This window comes from Limulus polyphemus, unplaced genomic scaffold (genome assembly GCF_000517525.1).
Source record: "Limulus polyphemus unplaced genomic scaffold, Limulus_polyphemus-2.1.2 Scaffold234, whole genome shotgun sequence".
Lineage (NCBI taxonomy): Eukaryota > Metazoa > Arthropoda > Merostomata > Xiphosura > Limulidae > Limulus > Limulus polyphemus.
In genome coordinates, this window is record NW_013665844.1 from 133,986 (window position 1) to 149,382 (window position 15,397).

The 15,397-nt window shown below is 29.9% G+C and overlaps 1 protein-coding gene across 1 annotated transcript in view; it reads right to left on the minus strand.

The window, feature by feature from the left end:
* The window catches only part of LOC106478628 (ras-related C3 botulinum toxin substrate 1-like), a 23,435-nt gene extending 8,356 nt beyond the window's left edge, over positions 1 to 15,079 (minus strand). Inside the window, exons 1-5 of the mRNA XM_013939184.2 lie at positions 14,944 to 15,079; positions 14,124 to 14,264; positions 12,465 to 12,579; positions 8,920 to 9,037; positions 4,044 to 4,204 (exon numbers count right to left, since the gene is read on the minus strand). Coding sequence (XP_013794638.1) covers positions 4,044 to 4,204; positions 8,920 to 9,037; positions 12,465 to 12,579; positions 14,124 to 14,263 — 534 coding nt within the window. The 5' untranslated portion in view covers position 14,264; positions 14,944 to 15,079. The remainder of the gene's footprint in view (positions 1 to 4,043; positions 4,205 to 8,919; positions 9,038 to 12,464; positions 12,580 to 14,123; positions 14,265 to 14,943) is intronic.
* Positions 15,080 to 15,397: the final 318 nt, after the last annotated feature.

Sequence of the window (15,397 nt, forward strand, 5' to 3'; positions counted from 1 at the left end):
TACTTATAATATTTGTAGTACTTTTGGTGAAAAAACACCCTACGAAATGTGTCAAAATATAATAATAAAAAATAAAATGTTAAAGTAATGACATTCAATATAATAAATAGTATAACCAACACCATTAATGAAAGTAACTAAATGAATAATATAATATACCTTTCTTAGGAAACACAAAAACACTAGCTTCTTGCTTGAATTACTGTTGTACAAGTAAATATCTTTGAAAAACATAGCTGAGTATAACATGCCTATTTTTTCTCCAATTCTCACTAAACATCTTTTGACCAATGAAAACTCATTAAGTCACTCCTACTGTCTAATGTTAGAGGAGTGAAAACTGTGACTAATGTATGAAAAGTTACATTTAAACTGCATCCAGTTATCAGCTGTAATTTTCCTACATTATAACCAAAAACTAATGTTTGTGAAGATGCAAAAAACAAATATAGTAAGATATTTGATCTGTCCATGAAAATATAAAAATGTTAAATGTAATACAAAAAAACAACAAAAAACATACTGTATGTACCATTTTCCACTCAACTCGAACATCTTTTACCTTTTGTGAAATAAGTAAAATAAAAAAATACTGTTACATATAATTAACAAGAGTTTTTGATGTTCAAATATATTAGAAAAGTAAAACCTGACATAAACGATACATACATATAAATAGCGATATATATATATATATATCAAAATTAATTGATGCATAAAATAATTTTAAAATAGTAACAGTTAATTTTTTGGGAAAATATTTCTGTTAATGGTAAAAGTTCCGAATTTGCTCATGGGGAAAAATATACCCACCACATATTTGCTAGTATATTTAAAAGTTAAGGTTGAGGCCTGTAACATAATTTTACAAACTGTGCCAATCAAGTATCAAAAAATGGGATGGAACTTGTTATACATAATATACATAAATGGATCGTGCATAGAAATACAAAAATAAGGGAGTTAGTTTAAAACAACAAAAGTTGAGTTTTGTGGATAGAACTCATTACAGGTAAGTAATTTTAGGGAAAATGTTCCCCTGAAGTTCCTCCCCTTAATGACTCAGACTAAAATGGTGGAATTTACTGAAACAAAACTGTTAATTAATAGATATGTATAACCATGTATTTTTGTTAGTTTTTTAACAAAAATTACATTTAGAAGCCAGAAAAAAAGTTAGGAAATTATGGATTATCCAGGATAAATCCTCTCACAAAAGCAGTTAACAAATTAACTTAAATGCATATTAACTACTGAACTGACAAATATTTTTATCCATATTTATAATCTAGATGATAAATATTTAAGAAATCTCCCATTACTTCAATCTTTTGCTTTAGGATGTCTATAACAAAATATGTTACAGCCACCTATTACTTTTGGTATATATATATATATATTTTAAGCACAAAATTTCACAATGGGCTATCTGCACTGTATTGACAGTGGGTATTGAAACACGATTTTTAGTGTTATAAGCCATCAAGCTTACCAATGAGCCACCAAGGGTTCTTTTGGTACAAATAGTATTGCATTTACATTAACTTCTGATCAGAACAAGCCAACTTAGTACTAAAAACTAACTAAACTCATAAGATCACACAGGAGTAGAAATAATATCTAAAATGAGGAGTTCAAAGCAAAGAAGTGTCATTTGATACTGAGAATTGATGTAAATACTACCTTTGAAAATTAATAAATCAAACTTAAATAACATAGAAATCTGAGATATAAACTACATTATGATGCCAAGTTTATTGATAATACATTTGTTTAATTAACTTTTAAATGCAACTCTATAACTTTATGTTGTTTACTATTTATAACGAATAGTATTCTATAAGATAATTAATGCTTATTATGAAAGATTGGGTTTCCCCAATACTGAATTTTGGCACAACAAATTTTCTCTGCCATAATCAGTGACCTATTCTAAAATAACTTAATAAAACCTGGGCTTCTTCCATATGAAACCTTTGAATAAGAATGATGTTATTCCTACTTTACATAAAACACTATGTAAAACAAATGTTTTCAAAATTAAGTAAATAAAAATAAGTGGAAAATTTAAATGATCAGCAATGTATCTTTCATAAGCTTGTCTGTACCTTATTTAAAAAAAGGTAGTGTAGTACTTAATAAACTGAAATATAAAACTGAGTATGAACAAAGCATAAAATTTACATGAACTAAACAAACTTCATCAAAACACTATATCAATCTTAGCAAAGTCTGATAACCTGAAAAACTGACTACTCAAAGACTGAAAACAAAAATTTCTATTGGTTAATCACATACAATTTCTGAATAGTAAGAAATTCAAAACATAGTATAGTTAACAAAGGGATGGCAGGAGAGAGAGGCTGAATTGAGTGAAAACACTCAAGGAAGAGATATAGGGGAAGCAAGTGCCATAGGCGAGATGTACAGCCTTTACAGTTCAATCAGAGCTATTATTTGGAGCCTGTTGCTCAGAGAACTGTGTTGTTAAAAGATCATATACATCAACTAAGTTATTCATGAGAAGTAATAAACAGAATTGAGACTCAAGATCTCAGGCTTTCAAGTATTCTTTATTCTAAATCCAACTGGAAAAAATAATTTCACCAAATTCTTGTAACAATTTTATATTGTTGTTCTAGAAGTCATATCAATTCACTTTCATATTTCTGTGTAGATTTAGCTATGAAAAAAGTTGATAGAGTAGAACCTAATAAAGACACAGCCAGCAAGTCTACAAAATAAAACAAGATCTTTTATTGTAATTTTTAAAAACAAATTCAAATAAGAATGGACTATAATCATTATATTTATGTACATTATATAGACTACATTTATACCAGCATTAGTATATATAACATTAAACTAGTTAAATACAGATCTAAAGTTAACTAGACATACCCAAAAATGTACAAGTCTAGCTCTATGAAAATTTTGGGCAATCCCCAACAGGCAGATTTTCATTGCTTCAACCCATTACCACTACTTTTTTTGCAAGTAACAGAGATTTGTTAAAGTCACAGTGTTCAACTTACTAAGTTAAAGTTTCAACAGTAAGTCAATACCACTAAGCACTACTGAAATAATGTATGATGTAGATTTATATTAAAATGCTATTAGATATAAAGATTTTTGGGTTAGGCCGTATTGTTGGCATTAAAACCTTACAGGATTACTAAGCATGTAGCCAGGTAAGCTTCCCTAACCTTACCATACTTATGATGACATCATTGTTAATGTTAACTTTAGACCGTTTAGTTTTATGACTTACGAGTAAGTTACAATGTTATAGGCTAAGTCATTCACAAGTTTAAGCCTATTACAGACAATATAATGTGAATACAGATCAGGTCAAGTTTGATTACTTTCATGACTGTGCAGGAATTACTCTGAATGGACCATCTCTAAATTGGCAGGTAAACTGTGCCTAAAACACATATGAAAATCTCACATGTTCAACAACAAGTCTGTCATGATGTGGTGCATACTTCACTTAGGAAAACTGCCAATCAACTATATTATTAAATAATATACATGCTGGGCTACAGTATTTCCGAGTTTTTCCAAAGTTGCATATCGGTTAATGTTCATCTGAATAAGCATAAATTTGTAACATTCATTTGTTCAATAGTTATGGGTATTGAAATTAAGAAGTCGGATTTTTTTATTTTGCAATTTTAATTTTTATCAATTGACAGAAATCTATCCCAAGAAAGAACTCTGCCTACCCTGTTAACAGTAAGAATAGATTAAGGAAAATATAACTGAATCAGATCATTAGTGAATAACGACAACTGTCACAGCAGTAGTTTCAAGAATCAACCTTGTATGTGGATCAATCAGAGAGATTTTTTAGAATTCTTTTACACTGTAATACAGCTAAAAACAGTGTAAATAAAAACAGATTATAAAAAGTATACCATTATGTTTTTATTCTTAAGTTTTCTTTTCTCAGAACTAACAAGAAAAAGTTGCCAAAACACACATTTAAAAATCAAGATTCAGAATCTACAGCACACTGATTTTCAAAACTTTGAACTTACCTGTTTAAGACCTCTTTGAGTAAGAGCAGAACATTCCAAGTATTTCACTGCTCTGACCTTAGAGGCCAGTTTTTGTCCTTGTTCTCGTTTGATTGGAGACAGTCCCTGTTCAGATAACAACTGGAGTGTTTCCTTGTCTTCTCGCAAATCTATTTTTGTTCCTAGATTCCAAGGGATAAAATGATTGAGTAACCTTCCTTACTCAGTTTTCATCACAAGTGATATGCGTGTATGTGTTATCTGAAGTTAACATATTCAATCATGCAATATATTGCTTACTGATTACTTAAAATACTAATCTAAGTATACATATACAAATACTACATAAGGGCTAATTTAAATATTAATCAAAATTGTATCTTATGTTTTTATGGTCAGTTTTGAATTATTTCTCTACTGATATGATATTTAATAAGCAACTAGAAGTGGATGAAACATTAAGCTAAAACAACAAACTGTGTGCAAAAGAATTGCGTCTTTGATATACCCTCCCTTGTAAGACTGGCTTATGTACTGTCTTATGCAATATTCATTATATGTACAAATAAAAAATATACCATAATATAAACTGGAAATATAAACTTATAAACTAGAATTACATGCTTGTCTGAGTGATTACCTATTTTAATAAATATTAAACTGAGCATAAATTTTATATATTCAAATATACATAGATGACTGCTTTTGTTATATTCTAAAAGTACTAAGTTCAATTATTTTTTGTTTGAACCCACAACTGATAACACTGATAGATCATTGCTGTACAACAAGGCACTACATGTTTGTATAAAAAAAATGTGGAATAGATATCTGTAACATCTGGTAGACACCATAACTATCACAAGGAGTTTTCCACCAATTACACAACTTATCATTTTCAATGCCAGGAAGATTTTAATAGTTCTGTATGTAACACAGTTTGTGTGGCATGATTAAATAAAAACAGAACAGATATAATGTACAAACAATATTTTATTAAGAACCAAAGTATCAATAACTATTACTGCAACTAAAACATTATGAAATTTATTGAATGTTATTTATAATATTATAAAACTTCAAGGGTCTTCTGATTTTTCTCTTCAAACAACTATACATTATAACTTGAAGTTCATTTTTCTCCAAGCCCTTTGTAGGAGTCTTAAATGCTACAAATTATTAATCTTACCAGCCAAGTCTGAAGACAAAAAACGAAGAAGGCACCAGATATTTTCAACATAATTGCACAGACAGCCAAGGCTGAGGCACATTTGTTGTGTTCTCATGATATGAAAGAGTAAGAATTATGTATGCAGCTAAAAAACTGATCTAAATTGATTAATATGGCCAACTCTTGGATCATTCTAGCTACAGCTGCAGGAACTTTGAATGCCTTGACAACCATACATCAATGATAAATGCCCTTCTAGAGATTATTTTTTGAGAATAGTAAGAAATATCATACTACAGTACTAATTAATTCATTGATGTGTTTCTATTGTGCTCCTGAGTAAAATATGTTAACACTTTCAGTAGAAAGCTGGTTGATTTGACAAACCAAGGAACTGTGAAACTATACATACTATAACTCTTAAATTTACTAGGTTTATCTTCACAAAATTTGGCAAGATTTTAGTAAACATTAAAAGTCTTTTGTACAGAAAAATATCAATTTTTGAATAAAGTATTTTTACTAATGAATTTCTGAAACCTTTTTTTTTTGAGTCAGTCTGATTGAAATATAATTTTCATGCACATTATAAAAATAATTCTTTTCATTTTATAGTTTTAACATTTTATGTGCATAATCTCTAGAAACTCCTAAATGAATAATAAATGGTTTTTAGGTACAATTTTAGTCTAATCTTTTTCTTTACCATACTTGATTCTTGGGTTGGTACAGAAATCATCAAAGTGGAAAAATTTGAATCAAAATGAGTAATACCATTCTTTTGGCTAAAATTGATTTGAGTGATAAGGGAATTTTAAGTACTATATTTTACTGAAGTTCTGTTAGGGTAAGCTGAGAATTTTGTAGTTTTTTACAGTTTAGTTACTTTTGTTGAAAAATTTCTAACAATAAATACAATATATAAATAAGAATAGGCTATTTAATATCTATTATGTACTCGAGCCAGCTGTACTTAAGTAAAAATCTAAGACATTCTTCCTTAAGCCTTGTTGAGTCTCATAAATTTAGGTCCAAAAACAAAAGAATTAATGTAGCTTTCAAACATTTGAATAGAATGTCCTAAAACCACTATAATTTGTCCAGCTTTACAAGTAAGCTATAAATAAGTTTAAAAAATTTTCTTTAGCATTTGGAACTGCAAATATGATTACCAGAAACCAAGCAGTTCCCATCAAGCTGTTGATTTTACCAAATCTTTTGAAAATGTAGGGAGAGAAGCTCTGTGGGCGCTGCTCACTAAAGTTGGCTGTCCGCAGAATTTTTTGCAATTGTTCGCCAATTTCACGACAGCATGAACAGACAGGTATCACATGGGGTTGCCACATCGGAAGCCTTCCCAATAGCTCATTGTGTCAAACAAGGTTGCGTAATGACTCTCATATTATATACTCTGTTTTTAGCTGCTATTCTGGATCTTGCATCTGCTAATCTTGCCAAGGTAATTTACATCTGCACAAGAATTGATGGCAGTCTTTTCAATTTCACAAGACTGAGGGCTCGCACTAAGATTATAGAAATCTGAGTCAGAGAGTTGCTGTTTGCTAATGATGCAGCATTTGTATCTAATTCGATAGATGGTCTGCAGACCATTCTAGATCATTTTTCCAAAGCATCCACTACTTTTTGGCTCACAATTAACATAAAAAAAACTGAAGTCCTCTACAAGCTATCAACTAACTCTCATTATGTAAAGCCAATTGTTCTTCTCTCTGGTAACATTCTAAAGGTCATTAACCAGTTCATTTATCTTGGTAGTACAGTCACTAAAAACAACAACCTCGATGCAGAGCTTTACCACAGGATCCAAGTGGCATCTGTCAATTATATAAGAGGGTCTGGAAACAGCAAGGCATACAACCAAAATCCAAGTGCAAGTTATATCAAGCCATGGTACTGAGCTCCCTATTATGTTCCACGAAGACTTATACACACTATCACGTAAAGAGATTGTCCAGCATACATCTCAGAGTGATCCTGAATATATCTTGGGAACACAGAATCACTAAAGTGGAGGTCATGAAGCAAGCCGATATTCCCAGCATAGAAGCTATGCTTCTTAAAAGACAACTGTGCTGGGCTATTCATGTGGTGCATATGCCAAAACATTGACTTCCGAAGACTCTACTTTATGGAGAACTTTCCTCTGGCCATCAGTGGAAAGGTGGACCAAGCAGCATTACAAAGATGTAATAAAGTATCACCTAATCACAGCTGATATATCTACTATCAATAAGGAGTCCCTAGCCAATGATTGGACTAAATGGTGCAAATCCATCAAGGATAGTTCGGAGGTTGCACACCAAAAGTGGGTGAAGGGCTCACAGGTTCGTTGAGCTTGGAGACACACTTTGCATAGTACAATGCAACATTTGTGAAGAGAAATGTGCCAGCAAGTTTCGGCTCTGATCAAACAAGCTCTGAAAGAACAGTCATCAATCCAAACGTTGATGGTTTCTTCCTCCCTTCTCTTCGCCTTCTACAATTATCGAAGGACTGCTGATGTTATAACTGAAATGTGACTATTTTAAAAACTACTGGTCCACTAGAACAAAGCCAAGACAGGTCACTTTGTAAAGGCCAGTTTTATACTATTGGATATGGTAACATGAATGCACACGCACTACATCATTGCAACTTGTGTAATGTTAGTCAGACACAGCTGAAAGGTCAATAAAATAAAAATAATAAACATATATAGATGTATAACTTTATGAGATTTAAGCTATTTAGACTAAACATTTGCAGTTTTGTGTCATAATTTGTAGTCATCCTAGAATGAAAAAAGCATAATTTATATCTATTTCCTAATTTTTTTATGGTGGTTACAAGGTTGGTCAAATTGACCAAATCCATACAGAGATACAATAGTGAAAATATATATAGTTTTTTTCTAGAAAAAATGTTTGATGATTATCTGGAGGTTATAAAGATTTCACATGTGAAATATGACAATTTTCTGATGTAATAAAAGTATTTTTAATCTTAAAGTCGAAATTACTTTGCATGTTGAAAAAATGCAAGAGTGAATCATTACTTAAAAGTTAATCTTAAATCTTAATAAAAACATCTGATATTTTGTGTACGAAAGCCTTGTAATGTTTACTGACAATCTGCAAAATGTCATGAAGGTATGCTTACTGTATTAAAGGTTATAGTATTGAAACTATAACAAGCACAAAAGGGTTACGAAATTGGTCCCTGGGATTGAGCCTGTAGTGAGAGAGTTAATGTCAATTAATTTTAGATAATTTAAATAATATCACTAAACAACCAGAGATTACTGGATCATCTATGGTTTTGAATGTAATTTTAACAAGTAATCTCGCTGCTCCTAGTAAATTGGTTCATTTCAAGTGACTATGCTAATTACTAGATTAATTCACTCTACTGGTAGTCTATAAGTATAGGTGTGTCTTCAACTGAACTATTTTATATTAGATTATTATAATACAGTCTAATGTATTCTCAAATTAGGTACACAAATTCAAAAATATGCCGAAAAAGATTCCTACCTTTGGAAGTCCTAACTCACAGGAAAGAATAAGTAGTGCATATGCATATATAATTATGATAGCTGAAGTTTTAAAAAGTACTTTAACAGCTCCAACTTACTCTAATCATTAACAAACAAACAATTATAAAGACTGCTGCATTTTACCTAGAGTTCTATTATGATAAATTTAAAAAATACTTTGCTACACGTACCAACTAAAATCATTGGGGCATCTGGACAGTGATGCTTTATTTCTGGATACCATTTGGCTGTCACATTCTCAAAGGATGAAGGACTTACCACACTGAAGCAAACTAAGAAGACATCAGTCTAAGAAAAAAATAAATATGGTCAGTTTCATGTAGATTTCTGTGTGGTTGAGACAAAAACAAAGATTTAGTTTTAAACAATAAAATTATAACTTAACTTAGTAAAATTTTCACACGTGTACCTGCCCATAGGAGTAAAAAAACCTTTAAGGCCAAAAATATTTATTTATTCACTGACTCAAGTATAAGTGAAAGACCACATACATATAACAATTATCCCAACAACTCACAGAAATAATGAGGTGGCTGTGACATTAGACTTTCATTACAAAACAAACACTGCTTCCATAACTTCCACTGCCACTCAACTCGAAATGATCTAACAATCCAGTACAAACACACATATATACAGCAACTATTCTGCCTAAAAGTATACAACTGTCAACGATCAGTGTTAAAACACTCTATAATATTTAAGTTTAAGAGAAAATATTTAGAATGTTTATAACATCTGATAAGCAGGGAAGTTCTGTAATTTTTTAAACATTACAAATAGCTTTAATATAAATGTTGCACAAAACAAAAATTAATACACATTTGTTTACTTAAAACCTTTCAACACATAAGGCTAGCTGACACTTAGAGGCTAATCACAGATTTCAGAGTCAAATAATTTGTATCAAAAACACCCAAAAATGTACAATTATGGCAATGATTCCACATTACAGGTACTATAATCTAAAATCTGGTTTAAATCCCCACCCCCACACCCCCAACTACAGTAGCATAAGGTATAATTTTGATAATAATGCCATATTCCATTTAATTCAGGACTAAAAGCAAATCAGTTTGTATCTGTGTCAAAATTTGAACAAAACACAATTTAAACTTACAATATTAACAACAGCTGGGTTATTAGTGAAATGTATTAATCAGGTGATTGTCAGACTCATTAACTGATCACATTCAACCGATCAGTTATTCTCATATGTGACTTATATTCCTATTTATAGTTTTTTTTAGTCTTCTGAAAGACATTTTCAAACTAACAGATAATTTTACATGACACTAATTGATGTAATCAATGCTCCTAGGTAATTTATTATACCAGTTAATTAATCACCCATTTCTATTACAATTATGTATTTCATAGGGGTGCTGTAAATCTAATTCTACTCCTTGTTCAGAATTCAATAACTTATAATTATAGGAATGATCCATCCTACATCTTATAAGTAAATTCAAACCATTTTATTGTTCTGTAAAAGCATTATTATTAATTATTACCCTTGGAATGTCACAATTCACTGAATGACATACTATGTTACACTGTTCTCATTAGAGAATTTTACTTGTTTTGCCTATAGAGTGAAAGTTGCTATCATCGGTGTTCAGATTAAGTGGCAAAAAGAATTATTTTGAGGCACTTATACTTTAGGTAAAAAGCCAATTAAATTATAATAGTTATAGGACATTGTTTGCTTTGTGTATATTATTGAGTTCTTAAGTGCATATAGAAATAAATAAAAATTAGTTAATGAATGTAGTGGTACCATTTTTACATAAAAAATGTATAATTTGATTTAATAATTATATAATTTTTATTTTTTTTGGAAGTTTGACACTGTTTTGAGAATGCATTGAAAATACTATTTTGTGCCTAAGAATTTTAATATTTTTGACTGTTGATCAGAAAATTTTATTTGATATATCCAGTCAGTTTCAACTTCCCAATTTTACTGACATTCGTTAACACACTTTTTTTGGTATTTTAGTTCTTTCATTGAAATAGCCACCATTTCTGGCTATAAATCATAAAAAACATGGCAACAACTGAAATATTTGGTCAGATTACAAAATACGTCTATAGTTTCATACAAATTAAAAACTCAAATGTTCAATATTGGCAAGTTAGAATATAAAATAAGTACCTCCTACCTTTTCTATTTGCTGAGATATCATGATATTTAGCAAACCCACCATATTGGCTCTGCCCACCACTTTATCATTTGAGAGGACTTATTTATCTATGTCTAATTTTATATACCAATAACTTTATAGTCAATTGAAAGCTATGTATTTATTCTATATAATTCTATCACTCTTCCTAAGTTATTTATGAGAAAAATGCTCTTATATCATTGGAAGCTATGTATTTATTCTACATAATTCTATCACTCTTCCTAAGTTATTTATGAGAAAAATGCTCTTATATCTTTGGCTATTTTGTGAACAGAAATTATATTTTTTAGATCCAAATACAATTTAGCTAGGAAGCCTGATAAATTACAGTGGATTTTTTGGGGTAGTGGTATAATAATTTATAATTATTTTGTATTCCAAAATGCTTATATGGCAAGTATGGCTCATGAGTAAAAACAAGGACTTCATAGCATCGTAAGTAGTAGAGACCATTGTTTTCCAAATATTTTTTATTTACTGTTTTATGTTTGAAGAAAAATAACTAACATTTAAGTATTTATTTGAAAACATTAGTTTTATATATATATATACACACACATATGTGATGTATGGTAGCCAATATGTTACTGTATTATATAAAGTAAGAACTTGTGTTATTTTTCTACTCATTTACACTGAGGTAGAGTAAAAACAAATTATACAAAACTAAAGACTTGGCAATTCAGGATAAGTTTATTTATGTAATTTGTGAAAGTCTAAGAGACATAATTTATCACTGATCAACTGATCTTAACACATAAAAAGGAACATCTTTATATAAACACCCAGTTGAACTTGCAGTTTGCTGGTGAATAATTTGTTTTTCAAGTTACAATCAAGAAGGCTAAACCAAGAATACTAGCCTAACCAAAATGAGCTGTATCTATATTACTGCAAACTGTGTATAGAGTTGAGTAAACATTTCTGAACATTATATTTTCAAGGGATCATAGTTTCTTACTAATAGGCAGAGAAACTCTAAAAAGAAACCTACAAATGCATTGTTTACAGGCACGACTCTATAGAGCTATATAGAAATGAAAGTTGGAAAATTTTTTACTTTCTTTGCAGGTTACTCTATATAAATGCTCTATATATAATGACAAAATATCAACTCTAAAATATTTATGCGTTAAAAATTGTTGAAATAGCTAGAATTATTATTTTTACTTAAATTTTGAAATTTAATATTAAATATTTAATACATGGGTGTGCACTTCACGTATGAGCTCATCGGTCATGATATGGTTAATTTGCATTTACTCTAAATTCACAATATGAATATTTGCACAAGTTTGACATGAACCAAACAAAAGTGTATGTACTTTGAAGACATTTGAAAAATCATGGAACAATTAACCACACTAGTACTACAGAAATGTTTCAAGAAAACAGGAAATTGCACACTCACAAAAATAAAAAAATCCATATATCAGATCAGTAAACCCAAATGAGTCCTTAAACATACATATATACAATATTTAAAAGAATTTGTGATACACTACTTGTCTTAAATATGTACTTACCTGAGGGTAAGATAAAGGCCGTAGTCTGTCATAGTCTTCCTGACCAGCTGTATCCCACAGTCCCAGACTAACAGGCATACCATCACACATCATAGCAGCAGAGTAGTTGTCAAAACTAAAGCATTTAATAAGAACTTTAGCCAAAAATAAAAAATAATACATCAGAAGGACACATAAGTAAGCACAGTAGCTAGATTTAAATTACTTGCACCTCTTGTTACTGAAGCTTGTCTTACTAAAACAACATAACATTCATCACAAATTATAGTAGAAACACAGTCTGTAAAGTCTTATTACTTATGCTTTAATAGTTTCAGTCACCTCAATCATACACTTTCACAATATGCAATGTTTGAGTATGACATATTTGCAAGAAGTCCATAAAACATTTAATGGATTATCTTCAGTGTCTGTTTTTACATTCTCAAACAAAGTTTTTAATATTTTATGCATAATTTTTTTTCTTTAAGTACATAGGTATGTAATGTGTCTGTTTTTATGCTATTTCAAATATTACATAAATGTGTCTAAAAGAATATACTATACTTTAAGTTTTATTAATAAGTTGGTTAAAAGATTTCGCAGCTCATAAATCATAATCTGGGTATTTCACAAAGAAATTATTATAAGAAATACAATAAAAAAATTTTGAAATTTTATAAAGACAAGTGGGGATCAATATATATAGGTAACCTAGCTAGCTATAGTAATATAGAAAGTTTTAATACTACAAAAAGTATTGAAACAAGAAAGCCAAAACTGAGTTACATAAAATTCAAATATTTTATCCCTACTTTGACAAATCACTGTAATTATGTTAATCTGAGCCAGAGTAGGGATAAAAATTTTTTAAATTTTAAGTAATTCAGTTTTTGTAGTTTTGACTTTTTTGTTTCAGTATTTTTTGTAGCATTAAACATTTCTATATTACTATAGTTAGCTAGGTTACATAAATATGTATCGATCCCTACCTGTCTTTATAAAATTTAATTTTTTTATATTGTACTAGTTTCTTTCTGTTTTATTAGCTATATATTTGGGGGCTAGCAATACCAAATGTGGGGTGTGTGTATATCCAATTTGATTTTATTATCTCTACCAACCTACACCTAAATCTAACTGTACACTCAAAGCAGTGCATCACCCATTTTATATATATATATATACACTAATATCCTTTTTTGTACAAGATAGGAATGATTGAGACCCCAGATAGAAGAGTTCTATGAAAAAATTAAAGCAATAAGGTTCATCATTTTTTCTGTATGTTTGTCTGTAAAAGTCACTTACTTAAATGAAAATTCACTGAAATTGTGAAATTTAAATTCACTGCATAAACACATGTATAGTGATTTAGATAGCTTTATAAGTACAATAAGCTTTAGTTTTGCTCAACCAACACTGTGAAATAGTCATATTGTTAATATTTAAACATTTTAAAGATGGTTTTAAGTCGGCAATTTTTATGGCTACCATTTTGTTTGATCATGATCTCTACTGTTGAGTACTACTGTACTTAATGATATCTGTGATGTTTGGTGTTTATAAACCTACAACAAATACTGTTATAATTAAGTGGAGCACTTCTGGCTAAATATGATAAAGATGTACTGTGAGGATACATTATATACATATTAAGACGACTATTAATAAACTTACACAGTTGGGACATACTCTCCTGGAAAGCTGTCAGTAGTATATGAAATCAACATGCATGTCTTTCCCACTGTTCCATCCCCAACAACCACACATTTAATCGGACGGCCTGAAGATACACTACCAGCAGTAGGTTTCTGCATTCTAGTGAATGGGATAAAATATTTTAAGATGTTTCAGTGGATTTGACATAAAAATGAAGTCCAAAATACTCACATGCTCAAAAACATTTATATTACTGTATTGTATTTAGAATATGTGTGTCTTGTATGAGCATAAAATATAGTAAATTGAAACTAAATACCACTAAATAAAGGCAAATGATAATAAATATAGTCATAAAGGTGGTACAAATGCATATTTTCTAATATCTGCACTTAATGACCACTGGGAGACAAACGCGCGGATTTTCAGGGTGATCACCTCCCTGGAGTTGATAAGGAAGGTACGTCATGGTGTTTGCTGTTAGTGTTACTCTCTAGGGTTGAATGAACTCAAAATTTAGGGCCCTTCACACTAACCAGTCAAACATTTTACTAAATCAGACCGTTACATTTCACAATTCCCAAGTTTTAAATTTTAAAATAAAAAATCATTGAAAACTTGAAATTTATGTCCGGCTTAACCACCTCAGTGACTTCTGTTCAAATTAAAATAAGGCTAACACGTTACTATTAGGCCTAACATAGTAACATTTAACAACAATAAAAAACATTTGCCTAAGGCTAATGGCAGACACTTTTTTTTTTTCCAGATCGAGAGAGAAATAACTCTAGTTAAAACTATGTAAAATAAAGATTGTAGTTAGGATCATTCTACCTACGTGAAGTTTGAAGAACCTCACTTTTCTATTAACTTTATCGAATTTAAACTTTCTACTGATATTATAACTAATATTTCTCTGTCAATAATACGACTATATTTAACTCCATTGTAGCCTATTTCTTGTGTTCCTTATTCACACCCTCTATTGGTGAAGAATATCAACATTTCTAGATAGATTGTCATGGTTCCCGAGATTATTTACGGTAATTTGAAATATGAAATTATAAACTCTATCAAAATCATTTTGATTACTTAGATTTAGATTAATTCGTCATATACATCAATTCATTATAAATAAATATGGACGCAGTTTGAATGTGTTTATTTTGGTAAAAACGTGAAATTTGGATATAAAATACTTCAAAAATTAATAACTCTCATGATTTAATTAGTTTCATTATATTGGGTAATCTGGTTATATAACCAATGTCATTATCGTTTTTAACTGATGT